General features: G+C 49.0%; 1 protein-coding gene across 2 annotated transcripts in view; it reads right to left on the bottom strand.

The window, feature by feature from the left end:
• Positions 1-14,697, bottom strand: part of GLP1R (glucagon like peptide 1 receptor) — a 42,745-nt gene that overhangs the window by 10,916 nt on the left and 17,132 nt on the right. For both annotated transcript variants that reach the window (XR_004741763.3, XM_017970782.4), the window contains exons 4-12: positions 14,059-14,177; positions 13,586-13,692; positions 7,841-7,994; positions 7,108-7,267; positions 2,410-2,470; positions 1,794-1,863; positions 1,622-1,710; positions 1,122-1,260; positions 104-145 (exon numbers count right to left, since the gene is read on the bottom strand). Coding sequence is in view for 1 of the 2 variants with exons in the window: in XM_017970782.4 (XP_017826271.4) it covers positions 104-145; positions 1,122-1,260; positions 1,622-1,710; positions 1,794-1,863; positions 2,410-2,470; positions 7,108-7,267; positions 7,841-7,994; positions 13,586-13,692; positions 14,059-14,177 (941 nt within the window). In the remaining variant the exon portion in view is untranslated. The remainder of the gene's footprint in view (positions 1-103; positions 146-1,121; positions 1,261-1,621; positions 1,711-1,793; positions 1,864-2,409; positions 2,471-7,107; positions 7,268-7,840; positions 7,995-13,585; positions 13,693-14,058; positions 14,178-14,697) is intronic.

Below are 14,697 nucleotides of genomic sequence, written 5' to 3'. Positions count from 1 at the left end.
AGGTTTCAGCTGACAAGATTGATGGGAGTCTCCATTGTACAACTTCAGACTGGCCGATGGTACCCACCCATCAGGGTCCCCACTGTCTCTCCTCAGAGCTTACCTCACTGTTGACAAAGCAGTATAAGATGGCCACCATCAGCCCCTGGAAAAGAGAATCACATCAAGAGGGAGGAAACAGGAGAGAGGTCCCCTGCAGACTGGCCCTGGTCAGAAGCACCTTGGGACTCCATCCTCAATATCCCCCTCCTCAAATCCAGCAGCCCAGAGAGATCCAGGAATAGGGCAGGGGCTTCCCTCCCATTTCCTTTCTGGAGGAACAGCCCTCTCTGACTAAGCCTGGCTACAGGCCCCAGCTACGCTGTCCCCATGGATCTCCCAGGCATGTGCCATGGGGTCCCGGAGATCCTACTCAGAAGCTGCCCAGAAGCTGCAAGATCCTACAGCCAATGTCCCCTTGAGGAGGCCTGACCCAGTGAAGTACAATGACTGACTGTGGAGAATATTCACCACACCAGCCCCAGCTGTTCACACAGGACACCCAGGGCTCCAGAATTGTCTGCACATATCGGTAACACACACAAGCCCACAAGTGTACAGGCATCTCATAACACGCTTGAGGGGCAGGGACTAGTTTTTTGTATTTTTACACCTGCTTAGCATCATTTCATGCTCATGGAGAGGATCAGTTCTTGTCTTTGAAACTGTGATGCCATAACTCTGGTTTTAACGCCTCTGAGGCTCCTCTGTAAAACGGGGCAACCCTGCACATCTCCTGGGTTCTGTGAGGAGTGAACGCACAATGCATGTAAGGCACCTGGCAGGGAGCTTGCCACCCAGTAGATGGCAGCTGCAATGCCAGGCTGGGTATCCAGAGCTACATCCAGGAAGCCTTCTTGCCCCATGTGCTTACAGAGAAGACTGGCCCGGGTATTGGGACGCCTGGGGACACTAGTGCTGGCTCTGCTCCAACTAGGTGACTTTGGGCAGGGATCACTCCCCCAGGTCTCAGCCTACCCCAGGTCTCAGCCTACTCTTTTTTATCTGCACGATGCAGGCTGGTGTCTGTCCCACCCCCGTTCCAGGACTTTACAAGCAAGTGCCCCCAGCCATGAAGTTACCTGGAAGGAGGTGAAGGAGAGCTCCGTGAACAGCTTGATGAAGCGCAGGGTCCCTCGGGCATGCTCATCCATCACAAAGGCAAAGATGACCTCATGAGTCCCCAGCAGGGGGATGAGTGTCAGCGTGGACTTGGCAAGTCTGAGGGGCAGGGTGGAGACCTCTGGAGTCATTCTCTGCCTCTCCCAAGGACTCTTTTCCCCTTTCTCTACCCTCCCCGCTTCATACCAAGTCCTGACATCTGGGTCATGGATGTTCTCCCAACCCAAATACCCTGGGACAGGTTGCCTGGAGGGAAAGAATAGATGTCAAGACCCCAGGAAGCCCAGGGGCTGCCCAGATTCAGGGCAAAAGCAAGGGTTTGGGGTCCCAAGCCAGGCCTGGGTGGGAGAAGAGGATTGTGTAGGGCTCTAAGCTAAGCATCCCAGGATCTCTCTCCCTCTGCTGGAAGGAAAGGGACACTTGTTGAGGGTCCTCAGTGAAGCCAACCCAGTTACATCACCTGCATTTGATGTCTGTCTTGCACATGAGATTGGCCTTCAGTTTGGATACCACGATGCAGATGACCCGAATAAAGATGAGGAAGTTCACCTGCAGGGTGGCCGGGGATTGGCAGGGGGCACCAGCCCAGGCCTATCATAGCTGCCACTCCCATCCCTGACACCATCACTCACCCCAATGGCAAAGAGAATGGGCAGCCGGATAATGAGCCAGTAGTTCATGTTGGAATTCCTGGTCCAGCAGCTAGGGAGGGAGAGAGATGCACACATGCCTTCAGCAGGACTCACAGGACCCCCAGCTCAGGTGTAGGCAGGGGGCTGCCAACTCTCATGGCCATGTGGAGTACCACACACACAGATCCCAGGAGCCACTCAATAACCAGTCCCACTGACCTCCACAGAGCCCTGCCAGTGCACAGCCACACAACACATGCGCACAGTCCAAATACACCATCATACACGGAGATGCCCACAGCCTCTAAACAAGCTCTCATGGACCTACCAACACAGTCATGTGTGTACCCAGCATTATATACAAAATGACACTTGCAGATATTACAGAAAAACCTGCAGGAGGGCACCATATCCCCATAGACCCAGTACCATTAGTCATCAAACTATCCTGGAGCAGGGGCAGAGGCAGGGAAGGGAGATTAGAGAACTAAATTCACATTCTAAACGTCCCCGCCTTTATCCTCCTGACAGATGGGTGCCCCAGGTACCAAGGAATCCCATGAACCTTGAGGATGTGGACCTGGACACACCTGCCCCCTTGGAGCAGGACACTCACCCCTCATCCTCATACAGGTACTTGACAATGCCCCAGGGGACAACGAACAGCAGGGGGACACCTAGGAGAGAGGAAAAGACAGAAGGGGAGAGGGGCTGGCAGGCCAGAGCCACGCCCACGCCTCTCCCTGCCCCAGGCCTCTCACTCTTCCAGCCCCTCTCCTTGCCTGGCCTCAAACTAGGTTTTCTAGTTTTTCTCTGGCTGGAAGAACTGAGGCAGCAGGAGCCCCATGCGACTCCCAGAGTCTTCCTTACAGAGAGGTCCTCACCAGTCCCTCACCTCCTATGTGCCAGGCACACTGTCGGGACTTGCCCTGAGGGTCCCAGCTGAGACACCAGGCCACAGACACCCAAGCAGTAGCGGGACCAGGCCATGCTGTGGGGACAGCATGGTGGATGAGGCGAGGAGCAGGCGAACCCTCGGATGCTCTTTTTCTCTCTTGCTTCAGCCCACATTGCCCATCTCAGTCAGCTCCTTCAGGCACTGGATGTCCTTTCAGTTGTCTAGTCCCTACCCCTGTGCACCTGTGTGTCTGCACATGTGTGTAAATACACACACATGAGCCCATATAGGTGTAGGTATCTCGTACCACTCTTGAGGGGTGTTATGGCCTCGGCAGAATCCTGGAATGGAGACAGGAGACCAGTCCTTGATGCCAACAGACCAACTAACTGTCCGCAGTGGCCTACAATAACAAGAGCTACAAAATACTGTTTTCCACTCGGCTGAGACTTGACTTGTGTGGTGGACAGCCTCTAAGATGGCCATGGGGATCTCACCTTCTGTGCTCATACCTTTGTGTAGTCCACATTGTGTCAGCATTGTTTCCTGTGACCCACAACATCTGGCAGAAGTGATGGCATGCCACTCCTGATTGTTATAAAAGATATTCTGGCTTGTTTTGCACACACTCTCTCTCTCTTTCTCTGATCACTTGCTCCAGGGGAAACAAGTTGCCATGTCCTGAGGGCACTCAAAAGGCCTAGATAGAGGCCTTTGCAGCAAGAAATGGAGGCCTCCAGCCTCTAGCTAGCAAGGAACTGGGGCTTCCTCCCAACAGCCTTGTGAGTGAGCTTGGATGTAGATTCTCCATCCCCAGTTAAGCCATGAGATGACAGCACCCCTGGTGACAGCTGGCTACTTCTCTGTGAGTGCCCTGATCCTGGAAGGAGGTCTCAGAGAGAAGGAACAGCAGGGGGCAGGGATGCCCAAGAAGGAAGCTTCTGTATGTGGAGGTGGTTCAGGAAATTGGCATGGTCTCACCTAGAGGGTTTTCTCTGTGACATCCTGAGCCACAAGGTACCCAGCTAAGTTGGACAGAGATTTCAGATCACAGGAACTGTGAGATAACAATGGTTCATTGTTTTAAGTAGCTGAGTTTCAGGGTTAATCGTTATGCAGCCATAGAGAATTAAGACAACTGGTTCCCAGTTCCTTGAGTGTAGGGGCTGGGCCTCACTCACCTTCAGAGCCTTAATGCCCAGGTCACCCTGAGAGCTCAATCTGTGCTGGTTAATTTAAAATTGGAGCATCCTTCCTCACATGACATGAGGAGATGGATCAGGGGTTCAGAAGAGCCCAGGTGGGGCTCGAGTCCAGGGCTGCAGTCCATGGCCACTCCCACCGCCCTCAACGGCTTTCTGCACTGGCTCTCCATGCCTGTCTCCACTGGTGCCTCCCTCAGTGTTGGAGATGCGTCTGAGATAGGTAAGCGTGTGCATATTAAGGTATGTAGACGTGTGTGTGTGAGGGTGTGGTGGCTGGAATATGCATGTGCACATGTAGCTTTGAGGAATCTCTGCCAGGAGCACATTTCCAGGACAGAACCACTTCACAGCCTTTCCTGTCACCATCATCTATATCTTTAGCACACCAGTGTCCACTCAACAGCAGCTACTAAGCAAGTTGTGTGTCCGGATCCACTATGCTTGATGATACAGGGAAGGATAGAGAAAACAAAGGAGCCCCCAGCTGACCAGCATTCTTCATCAGCTCTCTCTCTCTCTCTCTGTCTCTCTCTCTGGGCCCATTTATTTTTACACAGATCAGACCTCTCAGAATCCACTGTGCTTTAATAACAGGCCTTTATGGAACTGGACAAGGAGTGGGATGATCTCCAAAGGCCCCAGCACATGGCACAGACCCTGCCACATAGAAGATGCCCAGTGAGAATAGAATGAATGAATGGGAGAGTCAATAAATCAATGAGAGGAGGAAACTTCTCTAAACAAGAGCATGCCTGTTGCCTGAACCACATATACATACAGAAGCTTCCTTCTCAGGCATCCCCACCCCCTGCTGCCCCTTCTCTCTGACACTTCCTGGAAGGAGGAAGAATCAGAGCACTCACCCATGTTATCAGCCAGACCTGGCAAGCTCCACTAGTCGTCAGCATTTCCTTAACAAGGCCTTTTAAAAAAACACAGGCACAAAGGCCTGCCACATAGTCCCTGCTGGCTTCATCTTTCTCCCATTTAGAAAATGAGCAAGACAGGTTGGAGAAAAAAGCTCAAAGTAAGACACACAGAACCAGCTCCGGGAAGTAATGATTTCCTCATCCATCACTCGCCTCCCTCCTGCACAGCCTCCTTGTGGGTTTCTACAGGCCCCTGACTGCCTGGTTACCGCAGGAGAAGCTGCCATGCCCATTGGGGGACCTCTCCAACTGTGCCAGAGTCCCAGTTTTAATTCTTCTACTTGCACACAAAGCTAAAAGTTGTTTCCCAAGTATCCCAGCTTGGGCAAGGCCTCCTGGTATCATGTCTGAGCTCCTAGCAATCTGTGAACCTCTGTCTCTCCCCATCCTGATTCCTCAGGAAAACGTGTTCTGATTGGAGCAGGGTGTCCTCCAGGTCTTGCCCTTGTGCTTTCACACACCCCGAACCCTGAGCTAGGGTGTGAGGTGGTAGGAAAAGGATTGGTATTCCCTCCCCCCACTCCCACTCTGAGACGTCCAGGGCTGTGTGTCCCCACCAAACTCCAGCCAGCTAGCCCCGCTGCTCCTCCGCACACATCGCACACGTCCCTTGATTGTTCCTGCCCTCAGGTCGCCATGGTGACAGGCACTAACAGTGCTGATGCTATTTCCTAGAATGAACAGACACTGTGCCCCACCCTGAAGACAGCCCTCCCTGAGCTCCCTCGATGGCCTCCCTCCTCCCCCATCCCTAGTGAGCTGCAGGGCTCTCCGTTGGTTCCAGCAGGAGGAAGAAGCCTTGAGGAGAAAAGGCCAAGGAAGGGATTGGGTCCTAGGGGAGGAGGAGGAAGGCGAGGAGCAGGGATCTGTGAGCAGGAGCCAGGCTTACCTGCCCACCTATGCAGAGGCCTGAGCCTGCTCAGGGGTGCTACAAGGGACTGAAGCGTTGAAGCCGGGGCCAGAGAACTGGGCATGACAGCCACAGGCCCAGAGCCTGGGAGTCAGGAGGCCTTGGTTACAGGGCCTGTTTTGCCTCTAAGGCCCTGCCCGCTCTGGGCCTTGGTGCCCTCGAGACACTGGTCACATTAAAATCTCTCAGGCTACTCTTCTCCAGGAGGGTATACAGAGCAAAGTGACTGAGGAATACCAGTAAAAATAAATGAAGTGCAAGGATAGGGGATGGAGAGGTTGAGAAGGCAGAGAGCACAGAACCACCAGGGCCGCTGGCCAGAGGCAGCTTCCTGAAGAGGCAGCTGACACCCTGGTGTGCGAAGGATGCTCTCTGAACATTCCTGCATTGAGAACAGCCTTGCAAAGGCTCAGGGGAAGGGCCAGTGTCAGGGAAGAGGGGCGACTAGATGTGACTGAGCTGGGAAGTCCCTGGAGTTGGGTGGCAGGAGCAGCCATGGTCAGAGCAGCGTGAGATGGGCGCATGAAGGAAGGAAGAGTGAATGAAGGAGCGGCAAGCAGGGTGGGGGATTATGTGAAACAGGAAAACTCACAGATTCAATGGCAGATTAGGGAAGGCCAGGGAGCAGGGCCTATTTTCCGGGCTCCATGGGCCCCTTCAGAAAGGCCTGTTGCATGTTTTCTCAGGGGCAAAGGGGATCCCAGCCCCCTGCCCAAACCCAGCCCTGTCCCTCTTTAGAATCCCACGTGGTGAGAGGCAGAGGCACAACCAGAAATGTTCCAGCAAAAAAAACCCACAGTGATTCTCGGCAAACTTTTTTGGCTAGAACATTTCCAGCTGGGCCCCAGGCACATTCATAGTATACCCTTTCCTTGGCTGGCCTCTGGTCCCCCTGCCCCACCCTACTTGGCTCTCCTCTGAGCCCTCATCTTTATCATCATGTGACAGAGCACCCTCAGCGTCCTGTCCCCCCCCCCCGCAGCAACCCCCCTGCCCTCTTGATCCTCTCCGCACCTTGAGGCCCGGGACTCACCATTTCCCTTGGGCTCCTAAGGCCACATGACCCCATGTGGTCTTAAGAAGACAGTGCCATGACCTCCAGTGGTGGGCATGATAGTGTTAGAGGGTGGTATTTGGCCACATGGGGGTGGAGGCTTCCATTAAGGGAGGTGAGTTATGCAAAGGAGGGGAGGACCATAACCCCTACAGAGTCCGAACAGCACAAGGGCAGAAGTCCCTGCGCCCAGGAAGAGGGTTACCCAGTGTGCTCTGCTCCTTGCCCAGCAGTGCATTCCAAGTACCATGTTGGAAGAGGGGTCAAAGTCTCCCACCCCCACGCCACAGGTCCAGGGTGGGTGATGGTGGGCCTTACCCCAGCCTATGCTCACATAGAGCCTGAAGATTCGTTGCTCGGAGAAGACTGAGAAGGCCAGCAGTGTGTACAGGTACACGCCCTCCACCAAGAGCCAGTAGTAATTGGCCGCCACACAGTACTGCATGAGCAGAAACACCAGGCGGCAGCCCAGAGAGTCCTGGGGGCAGAAGAAGGGTGCCATGAGGACAAAAGCTCTGCCCTCTGCCTCTCTTGCTACCACTCCCCATCCTGCTCCAGCCACCATCCTGCCATGGTGAATGCAGGAGGAGAGAACTCACATCTCTGGCTAGGGCTAGTGCTAAGGACTTCATATGCTTTAGCTCATTGAATCTTCACTATCATGATTGGAAGAAAGTAATATTATCCCCCTGCAGGTGAGAAAACTCAGCCTCAGAGTAGTAAGTGACTTGCCTAAAAGTATACAGATAGTAAGTGACAGAGCTGGGATTCAAACCCGTGTGTCTCCAAAGACTACTCTTTTGTGTCAGACTGAGAATTCCCTGAGGCAATGTTTCCTCCCTCACACTAGGGACTCCCCAAGGTAGACTACCTCTCTCATCAGACTGGAGGGTCCCAAGGTGAACTGCCTCTCCCATCAGACTGGGGGATCCCAAAGGGTTGGGACTGGGCAACTCATGCCTTCCTCTGTGCCAGCCCTAGCTAGGGTGGCAGAGGCAGGCCTCCTCTGACCACCCACCCCTCCCAAGGCAGTCCTGGATGCACCACACACCTGGTAGGAGAGGAGCTCATCCCACTGGTGCTGCCGGGCAGCCGTGCTATACATCCACTTGAGGGTTGCGTCCTTGATGAACACAGACAGTGCTCGCAGGATGAAGGATGCAAACAGGTTCAGGTGGATGTAGTTCCGGGTGCAGTGCAGGTGTCTGAGGGAGAAAGGAGGGCCCTTTCCTGGCAAGGCAGCCAACAGTTTGCTCTACAACCCCAGGCTCTCAAGCTAACACACACATCAGGCATTTCTGGCCCTGAGACTGTGCCTGTGTCTTCTTCTGTGAATGCCCTTCTTCCCCATCATCGTGAAAATCCTTCCATCCAACTCAAATCCTGCCTCTCCATGAAGGCTTCTGCTGTGTAGTCACTGCTCCTTCCTCCCATCCACATTCTATCCTTCTCTCTGCAGCATCTTCTTTTATACAACGTCATGCATAACTGAAGAGATTTATGCCTGAGGATCAGTTTCCCCAGTGGGGACTTTGCTTCTTCATGACAGGGCCCACATCTTAAATGACTCACAGAGGCAGACCAGGACTAGGCACTTGGAGGGAATTCAGAAACTACTGGATAGAGTTTTAATATCCTTTCATGTGAAACTCCGTTGCAAATTGAAAGTACAAGGGGATTTCTTAACCTAATAAAGGCTATCTACCTTACCGGGAGCAAACATCAATCTTAACTGAGAAACTCTGGGTGCATTTCCGTGAAAGCAGGAACAAAATAAGGTTATCTGTTATCATTGCTTCTAGTCAACATTGCAACTACAGATGCTGATAAGGCAAGAGGAAAATGTACAAGAATTGGAAATAAACAAGATAGTTATTATTCGTAGATGATAGATTATCTTCATAGAAAATCAAAGAGAATCTACAGACAAATTATTAGAACTAACAAGACAGTTCAACAAGGTTGCTAATAAGCATCTTTGTATACACCAGCAATGAAAAATTTAATAGTAAATGTCTAAAAATAATTCATTCACAATATTTTAAATAAACTACCTAGAAATGAGTCTAGCAGAAGATGGGTAAGAGCTGAATGGAGAATTTTATAAAACTTGCTTAAAATTCTTAGAGAAGACCTAAATTAGTGGGAGATAGATACACCACATTTACAGATAGAAAGACCCACTACCTTAAAGGAGTCTAGTCTCTCCATATTAATAAAATTTCTAAGTTATTTTTAAAGTAGAACTTTAAAAACTTATAAAGAAGGGCCGGGCACGGTGGCTCACACCTGTAATCCCAGCACTTTGGGAGGCCGAGGTGGGTGGATCATGAGGTCAGGAGTTCGAGACCAGCCTGGCCAACTAATATTTTTATTTTTAGTAGAGATGAAACCCCATCTCTACTAAAAATAAAAATATTAGCTGGGCATGGTGGCGGGTACCTGTAATCCCAGCTACTCTGGATGCTGAGGCAAGAGAATCTTTTGGACCTGGGAGGCAGAGGTTGCAGTGAGCCAAGATTGTGCCATTGCACTCCAGCCTGGGTGACAGTGCGAGACTCTGTCTCGAAAAGAAAAAAAAAACTTATAAAGAAGAGCTGGGACTAAGAATACTCCAGACACTTCTAAAGAATCATGGAGGAGATGCTTTTGCTATATGATTCCTAGCAAATCTACAGTAGTTAAGGCACCATGGTATCGGGATGAGGAAAGATAAACAGCTTACAGGAAAAAACTGCAGGTGACCAAACCCAACCCATGCAGACATGGAGTCTTGCTACATGGAAGGGCGGTCATTGCAAACCAAATGTGGAAGGAAAGGCTATCAACAAATGGTACTCAGGCAGCTAATTCCATATATAGAAAAATAAATTGAAATCCTTTATTTTTATCATATGCAAATATGAATTCCAAGCAGATCAAAGAACCATGAGGAAGAACGAAACTCTGAAACGTACTGAAAATATAGATGGCTATCTTCATGACACTAGGATAAGGAAGGATTTCTTAATAAGATTGTCCAGAATTTGTTCCATTTGGAAAAAATGGATAATCTTAAGCCAATTAATAAAACTCATTGTTATCAACTGTTAAATCTTTATTGATAAACTGTATTTGTCAATACCAAATTGATAAACTTTATTCCAATAAAATAAAGAACTTCTGTGCATAAGTGCATAAAAGCATCACAAAATGAGTGAAAAAAATAAGCCACAGACTAAAGAGAGGGTAAATCCTGGATTAGTATCCAGAATGTGTAATGAATATATAAAATAGAAAAGAAAAATTCAAATAAGCCAATGAAACAGTAAGCAAAGGATATAAAAAAGCAATTCACAGAAGAAATCATGAAAAATGCTTGATCTCTCTAAGAATCTTGAATATGCAAATTAAAATCATGAGGCAATTTCACATACTTCAGGTTAGCAGCAGTTAAGTCTGAAAACACTAAATACTAGTGATAAGGCTACCCAAAGGAAGCTCTCTTTTATTACTGGTTAGAAGGTAAACGGGTGTGACTACTGTGAAGAGCAACTTAACACCTAGAAAAATTGCAAAAGCAGGTGGTAGTCAGATCTGGCAATTCTACTCCTGGTTATATGTCCCAGAGAAATGCACAGGTAAGAATGTTCATTGCACCAACATTTGTAATTCAGAAAGGCAAAAAAAGAAAACAACTCACATGTCCATTAAAAGGATAACAGATAAACTGTGCTGTATTATGCAATGGAATGTGGACTGGTGGTTAAAAATCCACAAAACAGGACTACTTGTGTCAATGTGAATAAATCTCACACAAACATAATGTTGGACCAAAAAATTATAGAAAAATATGTCTATGATTTGAATGTTGTGTTCCTCCAAAATTCATGTTAAAACTTAATCCCCAATGCAATAATGGTATTAAGAAGTGAAGCCTTAAATCATGAGGGCTCTGATCTCAAGAATGGGATTAGTGCTCTTATAAAAGAGGCCTTGGTGAGTTTGTGAGCCTTTTTGGCCTTTTGCCTCCTGTGATGCGAGGAAATAGTGTTCACCTCTTCCCCACCGTGTGAGGACACAGTGAGAAGACACCATCTCAGAAGCAGAGAGCAAGTCCTTACTAGACATCAAACCTGCTGGTGCTTTGATCTTGGACTTCCCACCCTCTAAATTGCAAGAAATAAATTTCTATTACTCAAAAATTACCCAGTCTAAGGTATTTTGTTATAACAGCAGTCACCGACTAAGAAATTGGTACTGAGAGTGGGGTGCCGTGTAATAAATACCTAAAACATAGACATAGCTTTGGAACTGGGAGGTGGGCAGAAGCTGGAAGAGTTTGGAGAAGCAGGCTAGAAAAAGCCTATATTGCCACGAATGGGCCATTCAAGATGATTCTCGTGAGGGGTCAGAAGATGATGAGAGCTACGTAGAAAGTTTCAGTCTTTGTACAGAGTATCTAAGTGGCTGTTAACATAATAATGGTAGAAATATGAACAGTAAAGGCCATTCTGATGAGGTCTGAGACAGAAATGGGAGCATGGCGTTGGAAACTGGAGGAAAGGCCATCTTTGTTATAAAGTGGCAAAGAACTTGGCTGAATTGTGTCTATGTCCAAGTGTTTTGTGGGAGCAAGGACTCATGAGCAATGAAATTAGGATATTTGATAGAAGAAATCTCTAAGCAAAGTGTTGAGGGTACTGCATGGCTTCTCTTGACTGCCTATAGCAGAATATGAGAACAGAGAAATGAAAGATGAAATTTATAATCAAAGGAGAAGCAGAATCTAAAGATTTGGAAAAGTCTCAGTCTGGCCATATTGTAAAGAATGCAAAAGCACGTTCAGAAGACAATACCAAGGGTGTGGCCAGGTGAATGTTTCATAAGATTAGTATGGATAGAAGAAAGCCAGGTGCTATTCATCCAGAAAATGGAAGAACGACCCTGAATGCATTTCAGAGACCTTAGGTCCAGATGTCAGGGCCTTGAGAACGGAACAGTTTGCGGGGAGGGGCCCAGGACAGTGTGAGACACTGGGAGTCACTGACCAGGGCCACCTCCTGTCTCTGTTCCCTACACTTGGGTGCAGTGATCCTTGGCCATCCTAGCTGTGGCTCAAGTGTGTCCAAATAGAACTCAGGTCATCCCTGAGTTATACCACACCTGGCCTTATTGCTCCCTTTTGAAATGAGAACGTCTGGCCTATGAAATGAAAATGTCTGCCCCACCATTTCATTTTGGAAGCACATGACTTCTGTGATGTCATAAGTTCACAGCTAGAGAGAAATTTCCTTCAGGAGGAATCATCCTTTGAGTCTCGCTCATATCTGATTTAAATGAAATTTAGATGAGACTTTGGACTTAGACCTTAAAGTTAATGCTGGAATGAATTATGACTTTGGGGCTATTGGGATTAAATGAGTGTATTTTGGATGTGAGAAGGACAGGAATTTGGGGAGGCCAGGGGCAGAATGCTACGGTTTGAATGTTGTATCACTCTAAAATTCATGTTGAAACTTAGTCTCAAGAATCGTATGAAAAGGTGAGGCCTTTACGTAATTAGACTTATGAAGGCTCTGCCCTCACAAATGGGATTAGTACCTTTTAAAAAAGGCCTGAGGGTGTTTGTGAGTGCTTTTCACCCATTTGCCCTTCTGCCATGTGAGGACACAGTGAGAAGGTGCCATCTTGGAAAGAGAGGACAAGCACTTACTAGACATGAAATCTGCTGACGCCTTGATCTTGGACTTCACAGCCTTCAGAACTGTGAGAAATACATTTCTATTATTTATAAATTGCTCAGTCTATGGTATTTTGCTATAGCAGCAGGAATAGACTAAGACAAATATGTTCAACACACTATTAAAAATACACAGAACCATGCTATATAATTGTATAGCTACTCATGTATGTGGTGAAAGTACAAGGAAACGTGTGGGAATTAAAAGAGGCACATTCAGGGCTCTGATGGGTGTAGGGCAGGGGGAGGGACATGATCAGAGAGGGTTACCCAGAGAAGAATAACTATGGGATGTGTTCTTAGGCTGGATGGTGTGTGCATGAGTGATCATAATATCGTCATTGAATTTTCAAATCGCTGAAATAATTCATAGTAAAAGAGTAGAATATTCATTGAATGAATGCATTTATTAAGCACCGTGTGCCCAGGACTGTGCCAGGTGCCTTGAAGGTGGGAGGGGGAATGCCACCTCTCCTACTCTTGCTGCCTGGTGTCCTGAGGTCTCATTCCCCCAGAATCCCCCCTCTTTGAACCTAGCCCCCCTGGCCCACCTCCACCAAGTGCAGAGGAATGGGAAGAACCTAGTACTCTGTTCCCAGCTCTTAGTCTGGAAGGAACGTCTTATCTAGGTTAGACTTAAGGAGGAAGTTTTTCACTGGGGCTGAAAAGCTCCAAAGGAAGGAGGATCCTAATCCCCAAGATCTTTTCTAAAATCACTCTACATTCTTGATTATTAAAGTAACACATGTTCACTGGAGAAGATCTCCTGGGATTTTCCATAATCCTATTACCAACAGTTAAGGTTTTGAGGTTGGTGGTGCATGTGTGGTATTTTCATTCTTTTTTGCAGTTCGTATGCACACATTTACATAGTGGAGACTAGACTGAGAACACAGTATCATATCCTGTGTTTCTAACCTCGTATCCTATGGTAAGGCCTCTCTAGAGAGCTCTTGAGAGAAAGAAGGTGTTGTGCTGTTGCTTTGATTTTGTGTTGGGCTGCTTCATCCTAACTCTTCTCTGTCCAGGAAAGCTAGAATGAAGCAGCCCCCTCCCAGGTCTGGGCCACCTTACCTGAAGCCGAGGAGGATCGCAGAGGCAATGACCAGAGCAGAGAAGGAGAGTGCATAGCCCACCGTGTAGATGATGTAGAGGGACAGGAGCTGCTCCTCTGGGGAGCTCTGTGGGACACGGGAAACATAAGTGTACATGGGCAGCCCATGGCCCTTTTCCTTCCACAGTCTTCCTTCCCATGGAACAGAGGCAGAGCTGGGGCCCCGAGTCAGGACTCACCGGGAATACCAAGACCAAGAAAGAGAATAACCATAATCTACAGTGATGGTTCTTGGACGTCTTAGACCCCGTTCCAAGGCCAGAGAGGTGAATACACACCACCTTTGTCCAGAAAGCATGGTGTGCAAAGCCCCCAGAGGCAGGGGGATGGACAGAATGACCACAGATGCCCCCACCAAAGCCAAGAGTCTTTGCTCCAGTGAAGCCAAGACACTGCTCCCCCCTCCCTGGCTCAGAACCCTTCCTCAACTCACTCTCTCCCCTCGATTGGACTCCAGGCACTCCGACAAGTCCCTCCAGGGCAGGCTGGAGTTGTCCTTGTGCAGCCAGAGGCCCTCAGCTGTGCAGAACCGGTACACGTGGCCCTGTAGCACTGGGGTGGGGAGACCTGGCCCTGAGCCTGAGCCCAGAATAGGACAGCCTGCCCAGTGCTAGATGCCTCTCTTCCTCTCCATCCTGAGGGCTATTCCTGCTCCCCCAGAACTGACCCCTCTGAGTTAGTGACATCCTTTTCCCTTCTTTACACACACACACACACACACACACACACCCCTGGACCTTCCTCCCCTGACATATACCCTGTTGGTCCAGGGACAAGACAGGGGTCACCAAGATAGGGGCTCCTCAGCCCCGCCCTCAGCCCTGTCTCTTAGCCAACCTAGGAGACAGTTTAGTGAATTCACATCTTTGAAATGAGATGAGTTTAGCTCAGTTCCATATCCCTGCCTCCAGCCTCAAATCACGCTACTGACAAGGTCTGGTGCCGCGCTGGCCCCACAGTCTCTCGCTATTTCTGATTTTCAGGACTCAGCCCCCACCTCCCTCCCACACTCCCTGGGGAAAGCAGACCCTGGGAACAAGGTCGGCACTGAGTTCCCAAGAGAAGGGAAGAG

The sequence above is a fragment of the Callithrix jacchus genome, chromosome 4 (assembly GCF_049354715.1).
Source record: "Callithrix jacchus isolate 240 chromosome 4, calJac240_pri, whole genome shotgun sequence".
Taxonomy (NCBI): Eukaryota; Metazoa; Chordata; class Mammalia; order Primates; family Cebidae; genus Callithrix; species Callithrix jacchus.
The sequence above is the reverse complement of the archived record's forward strand: the minus strand, read 5'-3'. Positions and strand labels throughout refer to the sequence as shown.